This window comes from Notothenia rossii (assembly GCF_949606895.1).
Source record: "Notothenia rossii genome assembly, chromosome: 6".
In the NCBI taxonomy this organism is placed as follows: domain Eukaryota; kingdom Metazoa; phylum Chordata; class Actinopteri; order Perciformes; family Nototheniidae; genus Notothenia; species Notothenia rossii.
Genome location: NC_136909.1, coordinates 68,130,582 through 68,147,920, shown reverse-complemented (window position 1 = coordinate 68,147,920; position 17,339 = coordinate 68,130,582). Strand labels below are relative to the sequence as shown.

The 17,339-nt window shown below is 44.4% G+C and overlaps 1 protein-coding gene across 7 annotated transcripts in view; it reads right to left on the bottom strand.

The window, feature by feature from the left end:
- Positions 1-91: 91 nt before the first annotated feature.
- The window catches only part of lyst (lysosomal trafficking regulator), a 74,911-nt gene continuing 57,663 nt past the window's right edge, over positions 92-17,339 (bottom strand). For 6 of the 7 annotated variants that reach the window (XM_079687467.1, XM_079687468.1, XM_079687469.1 and 3 more), the window contains 31 exons: positions 16,651-17,269; positions 15,682-15,862; positions 14,741-14,910; positions 14,369-14,599; positions 14,022-14,188; positions 12,918-13,070; positions 12,076-12,267; positions 11,768-11,979; positions 11,478-11,687; positions 10,864-11,040; positions 10,665-10,741; positions 10,359-10,547; positions 9,744-9,889; positions 9,562-9,658; positions 9,331-9,392; positions 9,090-9,145; positions 8,850-9,002; positions 7,702-7,946; positions 7,325-7,391; positions 7,087-7,243; positions 6,411-6,551; positions 6,086-6,303; positions 5,394-5,624; positions 5,101-5,290; positions 4,872-5,008; positions 4,006-4,104; positions 3,452-3,591; positions 3,255-3,352; positions 2,999-3,155; positions 2,604-2,675; positions 92-2,488 (listed from right to left, as the gene is read on the bottom strand). In XM_079687467.1, coding sequence (XP_079543593.1) covers positions 2,350-2,488; positions 2,604-2,675; positions 2,999-3,155; positions 3,255-3,352; positions 3,452-3,591; positions 4,006-4,104; positions 4,872-5,008; positions 5,101-5,290; positions 5,394-5,624; positions 6,086-6,303; positions 6,411-6,551; positions 7,087-7,243; positions 7,325-7,391; positions 7,702-7,946; positions 8,850-9,002; positions 9,090-9,145; positions 9,331-9,392; positions 9,562-9,658; positions 9,744-9,889; positions 10,359-10,547; positions 10,665-10,741; positions 10,864-11,040; positions 11,478-11,687; positions 11,768-11,979; positions 12,076-12,267; positions 12,918-13,070; positions 14,022-14,188; positions 14,369-14,599; positions 14,741-14,910; positions 15,682-15,862; positions 16,651-17,269 — 5,183 coding nt within the window. In that variant the 3' untranslated portion in view covers positions 92-2,349. The remainder of the gene's footprint in view (positions 2,489-2,603; positions 2,676-2,998; positions 3,156-3,254; positions 3,353-3,451; positions 3,592-4,005; positions 4,105-4,871; positions 5,009-5,100; positions 5,291-5,393; positions 5,625-6,085; positions 6,304-6,410; positions 6,552-7,086; positions 7,244-7,324; positions 7,392-7,701; positions 7,947-8,849; positions 9,003-9,089; positions 9,146-9,330; positions 9,393-9,561; positions 9,659-9,743; positions 9,890-10,358; positions 10,548-10,664; positions 10,742-10,863; positions 11,041-11,477; positions 11,688-11,767; positions 11,980-12,075; positions 12,268-12,917; positions 13,071-14,021; positions 14,189-14,368; positions 14,600-14,740; positions 14,911-15,681; positions 15,863-16,650; positions 17,270-17,339) is intronic. The other variant, XM_079687470.1, reaches the window with a different exon arrangement.

The window sequence follows — 17,339 nt, the reverse complement described above, 5'->3', positions numbered from 1 at the left end:
CCCCCCCTCCAAAGTAACTGCTGGGATGTATCCATGAAAACATGTTGGGGGGGAATTTGCATCCATATAAAAAAAATGATGCTTGAGAATATTTGAATGACATATTTATTTTTCTTGAGATTATTACGATCATTTGTTAAGCATCATCAATGTTTCCGTTCTCTATATATGCCCCTGAACGCACCACACAAAGTAAGACATGGACAAAAGAAATGCTTCTTTAAATATTTATATATTTATAATATTCTCATAACTTGGTTTGTCCATACGTACACACACGCATATATGTACAAACAAAAAACAAACAGAAAAACATATTCTTTCAGATTTTCAGTTCATGATGCCAAACTGCAAAACCAGCCCAGGTCAAAGAAAGGACATAATTTCAGTAACTCAAGACAACGATCTTAAATTATGCATAGCTAGCTACATTTATCAACAAAAAAATATATATTTCCTTCCGTGTCAGAAAGCACAAAAACATCGGCCAATTTCATGTCTTTCTCTCGTCTTTTGCCATCACAAAGGGGGAGGTGGGCACATTCATGCAATGATACATGTGGATTTTTGAGAGAAAATAAAAGGTTGTGGTTCTCATAGACTTTTATACATTTGCAAACATGAAACACAGTAAACAAACACAGTAACTTCATATTTTGCACAGGCTTGAAGCTGGCACACAACAAAAGGGGTCCAGGTGGGCTGAGAAGGAAAACCAAAAATAAGGAAAACACAAAAGGAATGATATCATGATATAAGAAGAAATATTCCCTTACTCGTAAACAAGTCAAACACCAAGTGTGAGAGTTAAGACATCATTTTCCAACTCACAAGGCTCACTGCGGTCGGCACAAAGGCAAAACAACTTTTTTTTCACAGCTGTGTTAAACAAACTCCTTCTGACAGAAATTACCTATTGCATGTTTGATATTGCTTTCTGGATTAGTGGAATTAAATCAAAGCTCAGTTCATGGTAAGTACACAGATTATTGGCTTTCCTTGAATAAAATGGTAGCTGATAAAAAAGTGCTTTGACTACCATTTCACTCATACTAACAGACAAACGGAAAGTGCCATAGGTAAAATGGGAATGTAAAGAGTAGCTGCATGGAGCTTAAGGAAATACATGTTTGGTCGATTGGTTCAGTGTAGTGTATTTTAAAATAAGCTGTAAACCTCATCAGTGCCGGAAATGCTCACTGCTCTAACCTCAGTCTGCTGGGCATGATGCTTTTAACCAAGACATCCCACACTAGACCGTTTTAAACCGCTGCAGTTACTAGGCATGCCTCAGATCAGCGAGGGGTGCATTCAGGAGACTTCTGCTCCTTCTGCAGCTTCACTCGTCTAATGCTGTTTGGTAATTGGCTTCTTCAGAGTTTTAGCAAACTATATTAAGTTAAAAAAAGGTTTTAGTGCATTTAAAGCCACTTTTTGAGCTTGCAAAACACAAGAGAAGGAAAGAAGGATGGATGAGCCTCTGTGGTGCTTCTAATAAATAAATGAATATCAACATTTCTCAATGCAAGAGGACAACCAAGGCAGGCCTTCATTCAGGAGTATCATGACAGTAAATGTCACAACTGCATACATTACAGGTCAGCATCATTCTAGCATGCAAAAGAAGGACAGAACAACAGGCAACACAAGGAACAATTCACCCCCCCGCCCCGTCTCTCCCCTGAGCTCAGATACAAAGTGATGCAGGGCTGTGACATCAGTGTTCGGATTTGAGTGGAGCAGACAAGCCCAGCAGAGCAGGACGTCTCCCGGTGAAAGAACAGGGAGGGGCCTCCCCCCCCTCTGCTGCAGCGTCAGCAGGACATGCTCGCCGAGCTCCGGCAACAATCTGTTAGACGATGCGCTGCGGGAGAGTCGAGCGCCACCGAGGGTCTTCACACTTTGGGTCCGGCTTAGGCCAGACGATAGCAGCTTACCAGGGAAACAACAAAATCAACAGCAGGCAAGGATCTCCGCACAACAACAAAAAACAACAGCAAGAAACAAACAAAAATAACATTTACCAATCACACTCTCAGAAATGCTTCATATAAAGTGTCCGTCGCAGCCAAAGATTCATCCCCAACATTCCACTTCAGTATGTTTATAAATATATATTTATATACATAATAATACTATTTTCTTAATAATTTGTTGATGCTGGGAGCGGCTGCAGTAGAGTTTGCTCAGCAGGGGGATGGCTTTAGTTAAGTTAGGGTGGGTTCAGGGAGGCCATGCTGACACATCCTCCCTGTCATTGCACAGAGGAGGAGGAGGAGGAGGAAGAAGAAGAGGGGGGGAGCGGCTCCTCTTGCTGAGATCTGGACAGTAGCAAAGTCAGACCCACAGTCAGCCTGCGGCGTAGCTGCTCAGGAAGGAGTAGAACATGGGCAGCTTCATGCGCTGCTGGTCCCGCCGACACCACGCCATCACCGTGCCCTCGCTGTTGGCGGTGTAGAGGTGGTGGCCGTCGCACGAGTACGTCAGGCTGAGACACGCAGGAGAGGACATCATCGTCAGAATCACACACAGAGTTACACATCTATTTACAATGGTGGCAAGTGGTAGCAAAGAATAACATGGGTGTAGCGCCGATAAGATACCTGATGATGGGTTTGCTCGACTTGGAAAAGGTGATCTCTCTCACTGGTTTCAAATCCCAGGTGCTCCACAACCTGAAACATCAGTGTGGATTAGAGGTCGGGATATACTGGGATCGACAACATCCGTGATATTATCATTTTAAAATATCTATATCATGTTAAACCTACACATGTAATGATATTTTTGGAATAATTTATCCAACACCTCTTAATTCTGTTTATTTACATTCTTGCAGGATCTCCCCAATGTAATTAATTTGACAAAAATGAACACACATTAAAAAGGGGGAGTGAATTATTTTGGCTGAGAAAACCATATAATGAAAATGTAAGGTGATACAAGTTTAAAGAAAATGAACCAAGAATAGCTGTATAATGAAATATAATATTTTCACCTGACCACGCCGTTCTCCAGCCCCCCGGCGATGACGTTGACGGACACGCCCTCCGGCTGGTTGGAGAAGGCCACAGAGCAGATGATCTCTCTGCAGTGGACGTGACCAATGAGGTCTCCGTTCACCGTCCACAGACGCAGGTCGCTGCCCCCGCCCACTGGAGACACAGGAACATATGTCAGAACTCATATCAACATGGTGTCAGTCTATGACAATGATATGATAGAGGCTGAGAGGAGGGCAGAGCAGTCCTCACCTGAGTCACACACTGTTGCGATGTCCCCCGTGGTCTCACTGGCCGACACTGCAGTCACTGGGCTCTTGTGGCCTGTGAGGCTTTGGACGTAGCAGAGCCTGAAGAATCACAGATAATCACTTTAATGTAAGCACAAACAACATACAAAAGATATCGTAAAGCTTCTTCTATTATTTTCATATTTAACACGCTCTGACCTGTTGAGGTCCCAGAGGATGCAGGTGCCGTCTCTGCTGACACTGATGAGGATGCTGTAGGGTTTGCAGACAAACAGGCTGGTGACCTCTCCTGTGTGTCCGTACAGGTGAACCTGAGACTCCACCTCCATCTCTGACGGCTGTGGAAGGACACACATTAGAGACGGTATGCAGAGGACACTCAGATCTGAATGTTAGCATGGATGAGGAGTCTTGAATTCCTCAAAAACCCTATTAATGAAAGGATTTTCTGAACAGCACAAATCAATGGCTGCAGAAAGCCCCTTCAGAGGCAGTGAAAAAGGACACATGGATGCCTATTGGCGGGGACCGATGAAACTCTGAAAGCCTCTCTGATGACTGAACCTCTAATCCCACTTGTGGACTCGCTGGAAATGTGTTTCAAGGGCAACTGTGATGTGACTAATGAAGCTGAGCACGGTGAGGCGGACTAAAGAGGGGTGGTGGTGGGGGGGTAATGTGAGGTGGGTGGGTGGTTTGGGTGTCGATGTGGAGGCGGAAGGTTAGAGGGGGACGTTGCCATGGTAACCCACCGTGGTGTTGGTGAAGCGGTTGCTGTAGGCGGTGATGACTCCACACTTGCTGCCTGTAAATAGCTGGCAGCCATCGGGCACCCAGGCACAGCTGGTCACCTGCAGGAGAGAGAGGAACAGGGTGGGTCAGAGGGAACCAGAAACCTGGATGCTCATTAGACCATCCTCAGTGTGTGGATGTGTAACTCTGAAGGGGGACACCAGTGATTCCTCTCACTGACGACTGCTTAGCTGTTTTGAGAATTTAGTTGCAGTTGAAGTCTGTTTTGCTTACGAAGGTTGCTTACTGAATGAAATGACCCAGAAGTACCTAACTGGCACGATAAGAGCTGTTCAACATCTCTAGATGGTAGGAATGGAGCCTCAAAACTTGCACTTCATGCCAAGACTTGCCAAAGTGCTTTTTTGTCTTTAATTTTCAACAGTATAAGGCGAACTTTATGCTAATTACTGTAAAATCAACATTTGGAGGTGTTCACTGAGATGGGTGGTGTTTCTTAAGCTATTCTGTGTAACTAATATACATGTTTGATTGGTAATATGTGGAGTGGTAGATTTCTAGGCACACATGTATTGCACACATAATGTATATTCTATTTAATTATTTTTCAAGTACTTTCCTGGAATCATATTAATTGGATTCATATAGATAGTGGATAGGAGTGTTAGGTAGGCAAAGATTTCCTTTCACTTTTCCTTTATTTCCCAAGCTTGGAAACGAAGTAGTATTTTTCACTAATGAAGCACGAACGAGCACTCAAATCCCATAAGGTTTTTAATGATGTCAAGGTAAGAAAAGTGGTTAATAAAAGAGAAAGGACCTGCCTTTAATGACTATTTGATAGCAACCTTTAACTACTGTTTACCTTGTGAAGTTGTGAACACTGAATAAAGTTGATAGGCGGCTCGCTCTGCTTGCTCTTCAGCCTCAAAATGTTGTCAGCGTAGCCCCAGCTCAAGATGGCCGACCACTGGATGTCTGTGCTGTGCATGCTCCGAACACCTACAGAGTAGAGACCATAAAGTTAATGGAGTCAGCAGGACATTGTGCGACACATTAGGTCTGACTTGTGAGTGATTGGCGGGCCTCCTCACCCTGTTCCTTGCTGTAGATCATCATGAGGCAGAACTTGCGGGACAGGCCGCAGATGGCTCGCGTCGGCAGGGCCAGCAGGGACCCGAACCTCTCCCCGTGAGGCTGGCTGAAACACACCACGGGGTCCGGAGCGGAGGGCGAGCCCACGTACTCTCCCCACTTCAGGCCCTTGATCCATGGCAGCGGGCTCTGTGGGGGAGGGAGAGGAAATAGCCAGGTGAGCAGGAGATCATTTCATGGACGATATATTTAATTTGCTCCTCAGAGTCACCACCACCACAGAGTAGATTACCGGGCAGACTATTTCCTTGGCTTGTTCTCTTGTTTCTCTGAAGGCCAGCTGAACCAGGAGACCCATGGCCGCCGGCAGCTCCCCCTCCATCAGGAGTTTGGGGCTGGCCCTGCTGATATGACAGGCGTTGAAGAGCTGCCTGGGTGTCTGTCCGTAGGTCTTGATCATCGTCTCCAAGGCCCGGCGCTGCACTGGGTCTTCTACTGACGAAACATCCATACCAAAATAGGTCTGGGAAAAATGATAGAAAAGCTTATGTCAGCACAGGGCTACGAGATAAAGTGGTAGCAATGTCATAATAATTTCCCTGAAATTACAACAAATGTTTGACCACCCAGCGGTTGCTAATAAAAACATGTGCCAGCCAAGACGGGGAACAGCACAAACCTCTTTCATCATTTAAAAAAATGAACACAAATTAAATAAATTACCACTTGTTTTGTATCAACCTCAGATTTGTGATATATTCTGCTGTTTGTCGTTTTTCCTAAGAATAAGAATAGTTGAAAATACAATTTATCATATGGCTTCTTCACCTTTCACTCACAAGAAATATTGATATTGACAATTATCAAGAGACATAAATGAACATTTTCCTCTTGATTATATCTTTGTCCATATGGCACAGCCACAAGTAAACAACAACAGCTTTCCCCATAGATTCTATCAAAGTGCAATAGGCAGCTACTCACTGCTGGGTGGAAGACGTTGATGGCGTGGACGGAGGCTTTGCCTTTCTGCTTGAGCCCAAAAACCAGGTCGATCCACTGGCACAGCGTCTGGGACACCTGGTCCGACTCCAGCGCCTGCCGGTGGATCAGGATGAACAGACGGGGGTCGTTGCGAGCCCAGGGCGGCAAATTCACATGGTTCACCCGCTCGCCATTTTGACGAACGCCAAAATCAAAACCTGTGAAGGCACAAAAGGTCACTTTAAACACATGAGAAGATATGTAGTCTGGTATAAATGATAGGTATACTGATTAAAAAGGTATACATTGATAAGAAAATGATTACCTTCTCTGTTGACTAGGAATTCTGGGAGGTAGAAAAACTCTGGGATGAGCTCTTTTACGTCAGTCATGGACTCGAAGGAGGACAGGCGCCATGTGGTGTTCATGGAGTGAAACGTCCGGTCCGGGATATCAAAGCTCTGGTCTGATTAAGGCCAAAGACAATCTAATTACAGATTCCACTCACTGATTGAAAAGATCCCCTTTCATGACCTTAGACACCACGCTCGCTGAATACATTAACGGACACATAAAAAGATGCCTCGGAGGATCACAGGACGGAGGCACATGAATGGGAAAATAATTAACACGGAAGGAAGAAATAGAGAAGGGAAGGGGAAGGGGGCACGGAGCTGATCAGAGACAGCTATAAAGATAAAGTAACCTTTCATGGATAATAAATGTGATGCTCTGTCAGATCTAAGATCAGGTCGTTCCAACATTTCAGTATTAAAAGCTTTAGCATAGACTTAGATGGATCTGTCGATGTAATGCAGACAGGTGGCACTCAGGGCTGCTAAAAGCTTTTTGGAGATGTACGACAATTATCTGCTGTTAAAGAGCCCTGGCTTGCTATTTAGTTAACATTCACACTACTTGTTCAAATTGAAGATACTATGAAAGACATGGTAGCTGGAGACTGCAGTGCTTTCTGATTTTCTGCTATAAGTGTGACTCACCTTGGTATGAGAGGAACATCTTGGTGAAAGGAGGCATTCGAACCAGGAAGTGCAGCACAGTGCCGCTGTTGGAGTAGTGCGAGCCGTAGTGGTAGGGCTGGACCGGAGGCATGGGGTCGTCCTCACGGATGCCCTTTTTGTACTCCTCCTCAAGATACTGCACGAAAGAACACTCATGTTTTCTCACCAGAACATCCGGAACACTCATGAAACACATTTGATGTACAACAGGCCTCACCCTGTAATTATCCACGTAGCGATCTTCTTTCTCTTTTGACTGGACCGCGATGGGTTTCACCAAATTCCTGCAACGAAATGTAAGCAGAGCAGTGATGAGCCGGGATGTTTAACTGCCTCAGGAAAATGTGTCTATTAAAAATGATTCTTGTATCATGTGTCTTGACTTCATTGCATGGCTGCAGGACCTTTTTTTGTCTCCGAAACACATAAATCCCACAATATGTATGAATTTTAAGTGGATTAAGTGGGAAATGGCATAAACAAGAGGAGCCCTTATATAGCATATGATGAAGCAATGACTAAGACTAACTTTCATAACATTATATAATCACATTTTCCAATTATATACATCAAACGCTTTACAAACACACTAACCTGTAGATGGTGGGGTCCTGCAGGTCGATGGTCTCACTGGTGTAGTCTCGCAGGATGAAGGGGAACACGGGGTACTGCATGAGGTCGTTGAAGGAGCGTCCTGCGTGCTTGTTGAGGTGTGTGAGGTACTCAAAGTTTGAGATCTGACCCGAGCCCCACAACTGAGTAAGCGCAGATATGTTTCCGTGCTCCAGCAGGTTGGGCAGATCAGAGGTCAGGATGTTGTGGTAGACGTCGTCACGGAACTGAGGCGAGGACACAGGAGAAACATCAATTCTATATTACAACTCTAGCGTTAGGACTGATGTGAGACATGGCCAAAGTGCCACCTTGGATTCCTGACGTTTCTACTGTCAACACTTTGTAAATGCATACAATACTGTACATTAAAACATACTTCAACAAAATCTAGTATCTCTGTAAAGTTGAAGAGTAGGACTTGGAGGATAATGCTAAAACAAACATTCTAATTAAAAAGGATTTGAAGAGTTTTTGTTTTATTCAGTTTTTTTATTTAAGATGTCATTTTCTTTCATCTGTTTCTCTCATCAACTATTTACATTTTTTATTTCACAACGTAAACTTGTTTTTGAAAAATGCTATATAAATATTGTTTCTTCTCCTTCTTCTTATTATTATCGTGCTTATTATTATTATAAACCCCTTGCTCAAAAATCCAACCATAAAATAACCTTATTTCAGTATTTCACTGAAAGCAGTGTGAAACAATAATAACTACTATAGGTGTGTTTTCCTGCAGAGAATGATAGTGTTGTGTCTTAACAACATGATTGAATTCTGGCACAGACTTCTACAGAGCTCCACAGGTACCAGGGGCAGAATACATAAAAGGTAATTCAATGAATAACTCTTACTGCAAAATATTTTCATGCTGCATGGCTTTGTCTATTCAAACATCTTTTTCTCAGCAGTAGAGCCTTGATCTCAATATTTCCATCACCAGCATGTGTCGCTACATTTTGATATTCAGATGAATGAGTTTTCCCTTGGGTCTGCTGGGTAGTCTAAACCTCAGTTATAAGACAGCTAACGCAAACACACTTTAAAATCTACTGTATGTCCTTCATGAGCATGAGCAATGCCATTGATTTGAACATTTTGTTTGCTTTTTGTTTCCTTTGCCTCACCTTGGTGTTATCAAAGGCCAACAGCAGGGTCCTGCCATTGGTGAGGAATATCTCCACAGCGTTGTCTCTTAGCTGCCACCAGCGCTTGTGCACCTCCTTGATCTCCTCGTATGTCCAAGAGAAGGAAGGTGCCTCCGTCTCACCGTGAAGGCTCTGTAGCATCACATTAAACACATCCGGTGTGAGTAGCCTGGGAAACTCACATAGCCCTAACAGTGTTGAGGAGTCCTCTGGCTTTACCTGGTTGTCATGGGCATCAGCAGCGTTATCCTCCACAAAGTACATCCCAGACTTTCCTGTGAGAAAACATAGGGGGAATGAGACTTGGTGTACAAACAGAAGCCTCCTCTGATGAATAACTAGCAAACATTTGTGTGAGAGGGGCAATATTCTCTAGAGGCTCAGAGATAGCACATTATTCTTTGTTACCGGCTGACTATATTATGCACGGAGCCGCTGTGAGAGATGGTCAGTGTCTTACCCAGCAGCAGCTCCCCTGCTGTCTCTCTGGAGGGGGCGACGCTGATGCACCGTCTGGTGAACCTGAGGACAAAGAGACAGGATTTCTCATACAGGGAAAAACACCATCTGAATAAAGCACACACCTCTCAGTGAGACATGTATATGCCTTCTTCAGATCACCCTGTCCTCCTGAGAGGAATATGATGTTGACTACAGACAGGAAATGTGACAGGGAGGTAAAAAGTAATACCTGATGGGCTCGCTGGTGGCTTTGTCTTTGACGGTGGAGGAGAAGGACGAGTGGGTCTTGTCCTCAAACAGGAAGGATAATGGTGGCTTCACGGTGTCTAAACAAGACATAGAGGTTATATTAAGAAAACTAAAGCAGAGAGAATTCTTCCCAAACTCTAAGTGGGGAAAAGGTTTCTTCACCTTCAGCCTTACGTCTGTCTTTGAGCAGGTATTTGTTAGGGATGGTGAGGTAGCATCTCTGTAGCCGCCGCCGCTCCCGGTTCGGCCCCTCGGTGGGGTCCAGCTGCCAGGACGTTGGGTAGGATGTCGGGTCGTACCAAACCGCACTTAAACAGACCATAACAGCCATCTTAATCACTTTCTCTACTCATATCAATACAGAATCTCTTGGTAAGCCCCTTCACTTTTTATATAGCAACAGAAAAGCAGCACATTTGTTTCATTAGCAAACGCTGGAAAGCTAAAAAAAAACATCTCGTTAGTAATGTCAAGTGTGAATATCTTAGCATTCTAATGTTAATGTTGCAGCATTTAGCTCTAAGCTTGACATCTTTTACAGCATTCTGGTTCTATGTATGTCTTAAGTGTTTTGTATTATTTAAATTAATGTATCAAAATATACCTAAATTGTTTCACATTGGAATGAGATTTTTCTTTCTTTTATTAAATAAAATTACCAAAATATAAAGAGGAGAAAGAAGAACTAATTATAATTACAATCATCCTTAGGGAAACGGCTTTCTAATTGCACTAATACTGTGTGAGTCCCTGCGAGTGTTCGATGTGGGAGCCTACCGGTCATGCGTGAGTTGTTGCACCAGCTCCTGCCAGTGTCTGCTGGCGCTGAGGTCAGTCTTATAGAGTCCCCTGATGTGCTGGATGACTTTCTTTCTCTCCATGCCTTGTCGCAGAGACACATTCTGTGTGATGTCAGCTGCAATCTTTGAAATGTCCTTTGACTTTCCTTCCAGCCTCTGGATAAGACTGCAGAGGAGTAAGAAAGATGGAGGAGAGGAAGAAAGATATGATTCAGACCAACATCTTTTTGGGCTGAACATCAACCTCACATCAACCTCACATCAGGAAAAAGCCCCTACTCACTTCCTCTGAGTGTTGGCCATTTTCTTTTCCCATGCCACTTTGCTTGTTTTCTCTTCTGCTTCATACTTACATTTTTCCTGTAATAATAAAAGTACAAGACATATTAAGAGTCATATTTGATACTGCTGAACAGGAATTGATATTGACTTAAGACTGTTTATTTCCTTTAACAATGACCGTCTGCCTTTGTAGGACTTACCTCTTTTATGGCTTTGAGCAGGTCCTGTTTGTGTGGAGAGTTAGGTGGGATGCAGCGATGGCCACAAAGCTTGAGCGAGGTCATGAATACACCCACGGCATTCTGATCCTCTTTGGTGAGGCTGTCCTTGTGATCGTGCAGCATCTCATATAGGTAGAGTGACAACTTCGGTCCATGCTGAGTTAAAAAAGAGAGGGAGAGGGATTCAAAGAAACCCAGATTTAATTTTAGTTTGTGTCTGAAGCAAGTCACAGACAGTGATGGACAGGAAACAAGACTTCTAGGGGCCGGTTGACCGTCAGTAAAGCCTGAGAGGAGGACGAGTGAAAGACTCCCAAGGCGAAGAGAGGGAGCTGCTGAACAGCATGAAAACATCCATCACAGTTATTTTAGAGCCAATGCCTGACAGCTCCAGGAAAACTGGTCTGCAGGAGTGAAAATGACAAGCAAAGCTAATATACTGAACGCTCACTCATACTTTCCCCTGAAACCAACACCGTTTCTGCACTGTGTAGGCGAAAAAAGATTGCCAGAAAGTATATCATTTGGGTGGTCTGATACTTGACGTGTAGGTTGAAAAATAGATTTTTATGATGTATTTCCTTCACACTCACCTCCAGACCTGGGCTGAGGCTCTCCTTGAGGATGTCCAGATGTCTGGGATCAAGCACAAACTCCAGCGACTCCTTCCTGTCACACAGGGGACGTGTGGGGCTGAGGGTGTGCACAAGGAGGCGGCCGATCTGGACCCGAAAAGTATCCCGACACGACCAAAGGATTCTTCGCCACTGCTGATGTGGGGCTCCTCCTCGACCCGTGCTGCCCTGTAAGATCACAACCATCATAACAAGGTCCCACAAAATAACAATTAGCTCTTTAAAGAAGAGATTCAGTGTCGTCATACCAGGCTGATTTTGATGCCGTCCATCATGAGTTTGAGAATGTCTTTCTGAAAGCTCTTCTTGCTGGCAGGCGGCAGGGGGAAGGGCGTGGGAGAATGAGGGACGGAGGCGAATCCGCCCTCCTCCTGCGGTTGATCACCTGGGTCTGGGGTTAAAAACGGTTGGTCTGCGCAGTCGGGAATATTCAGCAGGTCAAACAAGTCCTCACTCACATCTGAAAAGAGAGACAATTTCAAGCAGTACGAGGATTAGGGATCAAGTTTAGATTACCATGATGAAGAGAATAAACAAGTGGGAGAAGGCTTATTACCATGGTAAATGAGTCTGTTGACGGCAAGAACCACAAGCCTCTGCAGCCGTTGGACGAACTCAGTCTCGCTGGCACGGATGGGGTTTTCCTGGCTCATCCTCCTTTGCATCATCTGGTTGAGCTCATCGCTCGCTACGGAGCGCATCCGCATCAGAAGGGAGTCAGTCTGAGCCAGAGAGAACCGACGCCGGCCTAAAATCATGTGCACAGTTGTGAGAAAACTGGACACACTTGACGGTACATCATTTGTAAGTAAAAGCACACATTCTTTTTTTCTTGTCAAGGTTATGCAAATAGTGTATTCATTCATTCATTGCACACGGAGAAAATTATTAATATTCACTCATCTAAGTGCCATCTGTGCTGGAGATGCTTAACCAATCAAACGTGCACTTACAAAAGGCACCAGTAGCGCACGAGGGTACTGGGCAGATTAAATCCTGAGGTGAGTGCATGGGTGAGTTTACAGTGGTGTCACAGTAACAAATTGGGAAACATGCTCCGTGACAAGGAGGATGTTCTCCGCTGCAATCCCAAGCTACCTGCTTCACAGTGGAGCATGTAAGATGGAGCTCCAGAGGGGGAGGGGAGGGGGGAGTCCATGGACAGGAAGCTGAAGGGAGGGGAGAGGGGGATCTGGCCATAGGAGCAGTAGTGCTGTCGGGGGATGCGGGGGATAATGGAGTCTTTCAAGGCAATGGAACCTTCAGGTCGGACGAGGAGAGGATCAATAAACACACAGGTGAGGGTGGAGAAGTGAAACGCCTGGAGACACATGGGGTCATTTCTCCCTCCAATAATAGAATAACTACACAGCATGTTTAAACTGTTGAAATACTCACCCGCGATGCTCTTGCGCTTCTGATAGATGGCATGATGTGGAGAGCTCGGCGTAGTTACAGAGCTGCTAAGCTTCTGAGGTTCCTGATTGGCTGTCGTCTTTATGAACTCTATCGCTGACTGAAGGACGCGGAACTGCAAAGCCACAGCCATCTCTGTGAGAAAGACAAACGATGAGATAATAAACTTTCCCATGTTGGAATTTTATCGAAGAGTAAGAATGTCATTCAACAGGGGTCTTCGCACTATCAATTGGAAGTACTGGGGCTTCGTCCCCAAGTGGAGGACCTTAGTTGGAATCCCCTTGCCGCATGTCATCCCCTCGTTGTTTCTCAGTTTCAAGTTTATCTCTAGAATAAAAAGGCACCGGTTTCGCAAAAGAAAAGAAAAAAATACTTTGGCCATTGTAAAGATAATATTTGTTTCACTTCATTGTTTTTAGTTGTATTGCAATTACTTTGGCTTTTAAGTTATCGGAATATTCATCTTTTATTATGTCCGTGTATCCTTTTTCTTATCACAGCTTTCCCCTGTGACTACACACACTGCTAAAAATGTAATGTTGTAATCTGTTGATTTAAAAAATAAGTTTATATTTGGGTGAAATGTTTATAAATGAAACTTACCCACGAACAGTGCAGAAAAGGGCCTAACATAGTAGTTTGGTTTATTTAATGATCATATGTCACAAACATGCACCTCCACACAAACTCCTGGCATCATCAGGTTGGGCCAATGAGGGCAGTATTACAGTTGAGAATAATTATTTGTCAAAATGTACAGAGCCTGCTTTTGTAACGTTTATGTGACCGCAGAATGGTTTTATCATGTCAAAAATTGCAAAGTAATAGGCAATAATGGGAAAGAGATGGGAGAGATACTTTTCAGAGAGCAAATTTAAAGAAAATGAGAGAAAACAATTTGGTGGGAAGATGGAGATGTGAGATAATTCTTCAATTATATTTTCCCTCCAATGATTTTCCACTCTGTGGTTGTAGATAATAAAGCCCAGTTTCTCTGCAGCAGAGCACGACAGCTTGAGATCATCCATAACTGCAGAGCATAGAAAACACTGATGTATTGAATTTTAGAGCTCCAGCCCTCACCCTGCGTGCGGCGCATCTTGCTGGTCTGCATGAAACCCAGCAAGGTAATGAGGTCTTCAATGATGCGAAAGTACTGAGACCCTGAAGAGCTGCAGGAGTGGATCGTCACGGCAACCAACAGCTGCTGGATGTCACACACCAGGAGCTTGTAGTCATTCAGGGGAATACTGCAGAGAGAGGACAAGAACAAAATATGAGGCAGAGGAAGTGAGTCTCCTGCCTTTATATGCTAGATCAATGAACAGTGAGAGGATTCATTATTCAATTCATGGCTCAAAGATTCAAGACAAAACCCATGGTCCCATGGAGGTGTTTGAATGAACCATCCCCTGTTCTGGCAGCCGTACCCATTCTCCATGCCATTGAGGGTAGACAGGGTGTTGAAGAGCACGTAGAGCAGCCCGTGGTCTAGCAGAATGTCTGCCAGCTTGGGGCAGGCGTTGAGGAGCTGCAGCAGCATACAAAGGATGTTGTGCACCAAGGAGTTCTCATACAGGGAGTTCTCAATAAGACCCAACACTGGGATGATACAGCGCTTTCTGAAGGGGGAGATATTTTCCATTTCCTCCAGGTCCAGACTGGGAAAATAAGAGAGAAAGTTATTTAACGTGCCTGCTTCAAAGACATGTATTCATACTGTGTAGACCATATATGAAGAATATTCCAAGATAAAACAACTCTATGCTGCCTACGGTGCACTGCACATGTATTTCACTCACTCTTCCTCCAGGCCCACCGGCCGGCCGAACAGCATCTCCAGGAAGCATTCGAGCAGCCCCTGGCTGCCCTGATGGATGTACAGCTGGTTGGCCAGCAGGGAGAAGCCATGGTTCTTCAGAAACTTCTCCTTCTGCTCTTTGGACGCTCTGCTGAAATATGCATCCAGCAGCTAGGAACAGCAAAATGATATGTAGATATAGAAAGGTAGTTTAAAAGATGGCAATATATTTTTATACTTTGATAACACGCTGGTAAATATTACAATATTTTGAGACACAGGGGATCAAATGATTAACACAGCAAATGAATGGGATAGTTTAGGCACTTTAATTCTGTCATGCTGAGGGGTAAGTAGAGTTTTTTTTGCATGCATGTTCATCTGTTTATAAACCAGTATTTCTGCAAAGTAGCAAATAAATATGCTAGAGGCTAATTATTGTAATATTCTTATATTTGCAGAATTTGATTCCAGTGGTGGTTGCGTAGGATTGTTTCTGTGTTGTGTGATCCAAATATTTAAAAGTTAAGTCAAACTTTATTTAAAAAAAATAATAAGAGATTTACTAATTCCCGAAATGAAAAATAAACAAAACTTTTCCTGCGTTGGCATTTAGCCTTTCAAGAAATGTTTTACTGCACTCTAAAAACTATCTGTACACAAACACATTTGTACAACCCTAGACTCTCATGTCTGCGTCATAAATATGAAGCTAAAGCCAAGTCAAAAATAAAGACTGAAATCAGGCAGAAGAGCCAGCCTAGCTCTGTCAAAAGGAAGACCAGCACCTCTAAGATGTTAACACATGTGTATAGGTATCTCATTGGGAGATAATATTCTATCTTACTGCCTCATACAGTGTGTTCCTCCTTGACTCTTTGTACTCAAATCAAATCAACCTGCTTCACATCACATCAGATCACATCACATCACCGCACCCACCTTCATGACACCCTGCTGGATGAGAGGCGACGAGTGGTTGACCAGGACAATGAGGGCCTCAGGCTGGATGAGCTTGTCCATCACCTCCTCCAGCATGAGGTCAGGCAGCAGCAGCAAGATGCCCCTCAGAAGATCATAGAGGCCACAGCAGATCAGCACCAGGCAGTCCTCAGTGCTGGACCTGAGGAACACAACTTTAGTGAATAATTACTATACATGGACAGCTAGCTGAATGTCCTCAGTAAACAGTGAGATGAAACACAAAAGCCTGTTACACTCATCAGAGTGTGTATCCATTTGCTTCTATTTGCAGTTAATACTACAAGAGTAATTAAAGAATCAGAATATAAAGCTGCCATGAATTTGTACTGGAGCCATTGTTTTTTTATTAGGAATTCAAGGTAACACAGGGTGAGTAATGATATACAAATGATCGTTTTTGAGGTGAAATATTCCATTATTGCCTGTCAGTTAACACTGCTACTAATACAAAGACAAAGGTGCCTTTGAGAAAAAAGGATTACAAGGAATACATCTTTTCATTTTCCTATCAGCTTATGTCACCAGCTGGCTGCCACTGCAGGTAAAAATAAACTGACACTGTCACTGCGGTAGAAATCATTTTCAAAGTTGGGTAAGGACTATCACCATAACCAAATGCTGTATTTAGATTATGCAAATCCCCAAACAACTCTTTATCAAGCAGAGCGGCTGAGATATTTATCTTTCGTGGGTGTTGTGTACCAGAACAATCCGTATATGGACAAGCAATTAAATCAAACGCTGAATGAGACTGTCAGTGCTCTCTGTACACCATTTATAGATTAGCCAAAGTTTGGTATGGATTTAATTAATAAGATAACTTGTAATGATATTGAGCATTCAGTTAGAAAATCCTGAGAGTGTTTTCTTGAGATGCAGTAATACCTTGTCTACCTTGCCCTGTGAAAGAGAACTACGGCAGCATACCTGTCATTGGACTCGGTCTTGCTGTGCGCCCTCTCGTACCCGGGGGAGTAGGTGTAGCTCTCCCAGTCTTCAGGCATGGAGCCTCTGTCAGCTGAGTTCGGCCAGCGGGCGACGGCCAGCGAGCCGTTAGGAGCTGGGAAGGCCAGGCCCAGGCTAGCCAGATTGCTGTGGCTCCTCTGGAAGGATTGAATGCCCTTCAGGCTGTCGGGGCGGCGCGGCGCCTCGTCACTGGCCCAGTCGAACCTGTCCTCAGACTCCACCTCAACGCTGCCCTCTGCCAGGCTGTCCACCTCCGCCTCGTCCTGCTCCTCCTCCACGCTGATGGAAGGAGTGCACATGGCCCCTCCCTCACCTATGTCCCTAGACTCACAGATCGTCTTGGCTGATTCGCAGCTGCTCAGGAGCTGCTCGTCGCCTCCGCCCTTCTTCAGCGTCTCTGTGCTGCCAAGACCCTGCTGAGTGGAGAGGGAGACCCCGTCACTATCGCCCGACTCGTGTAAGCTACCGTCTCCCAGTCGAGGTGTCAGGAGAAGGGAAGAGTACGGAGACGGCGCCAGACTAGGAAGGCGCAACGACTGGTCGTCACCTCCATGTTCAGGAGAAGGACCGTGGAGGTGGCCTGGGGAAAAAAGAAAAAGATAATTCAGGACTTATAAATCCTTAGGCTTTATAACAAGGGCCTCATTTAC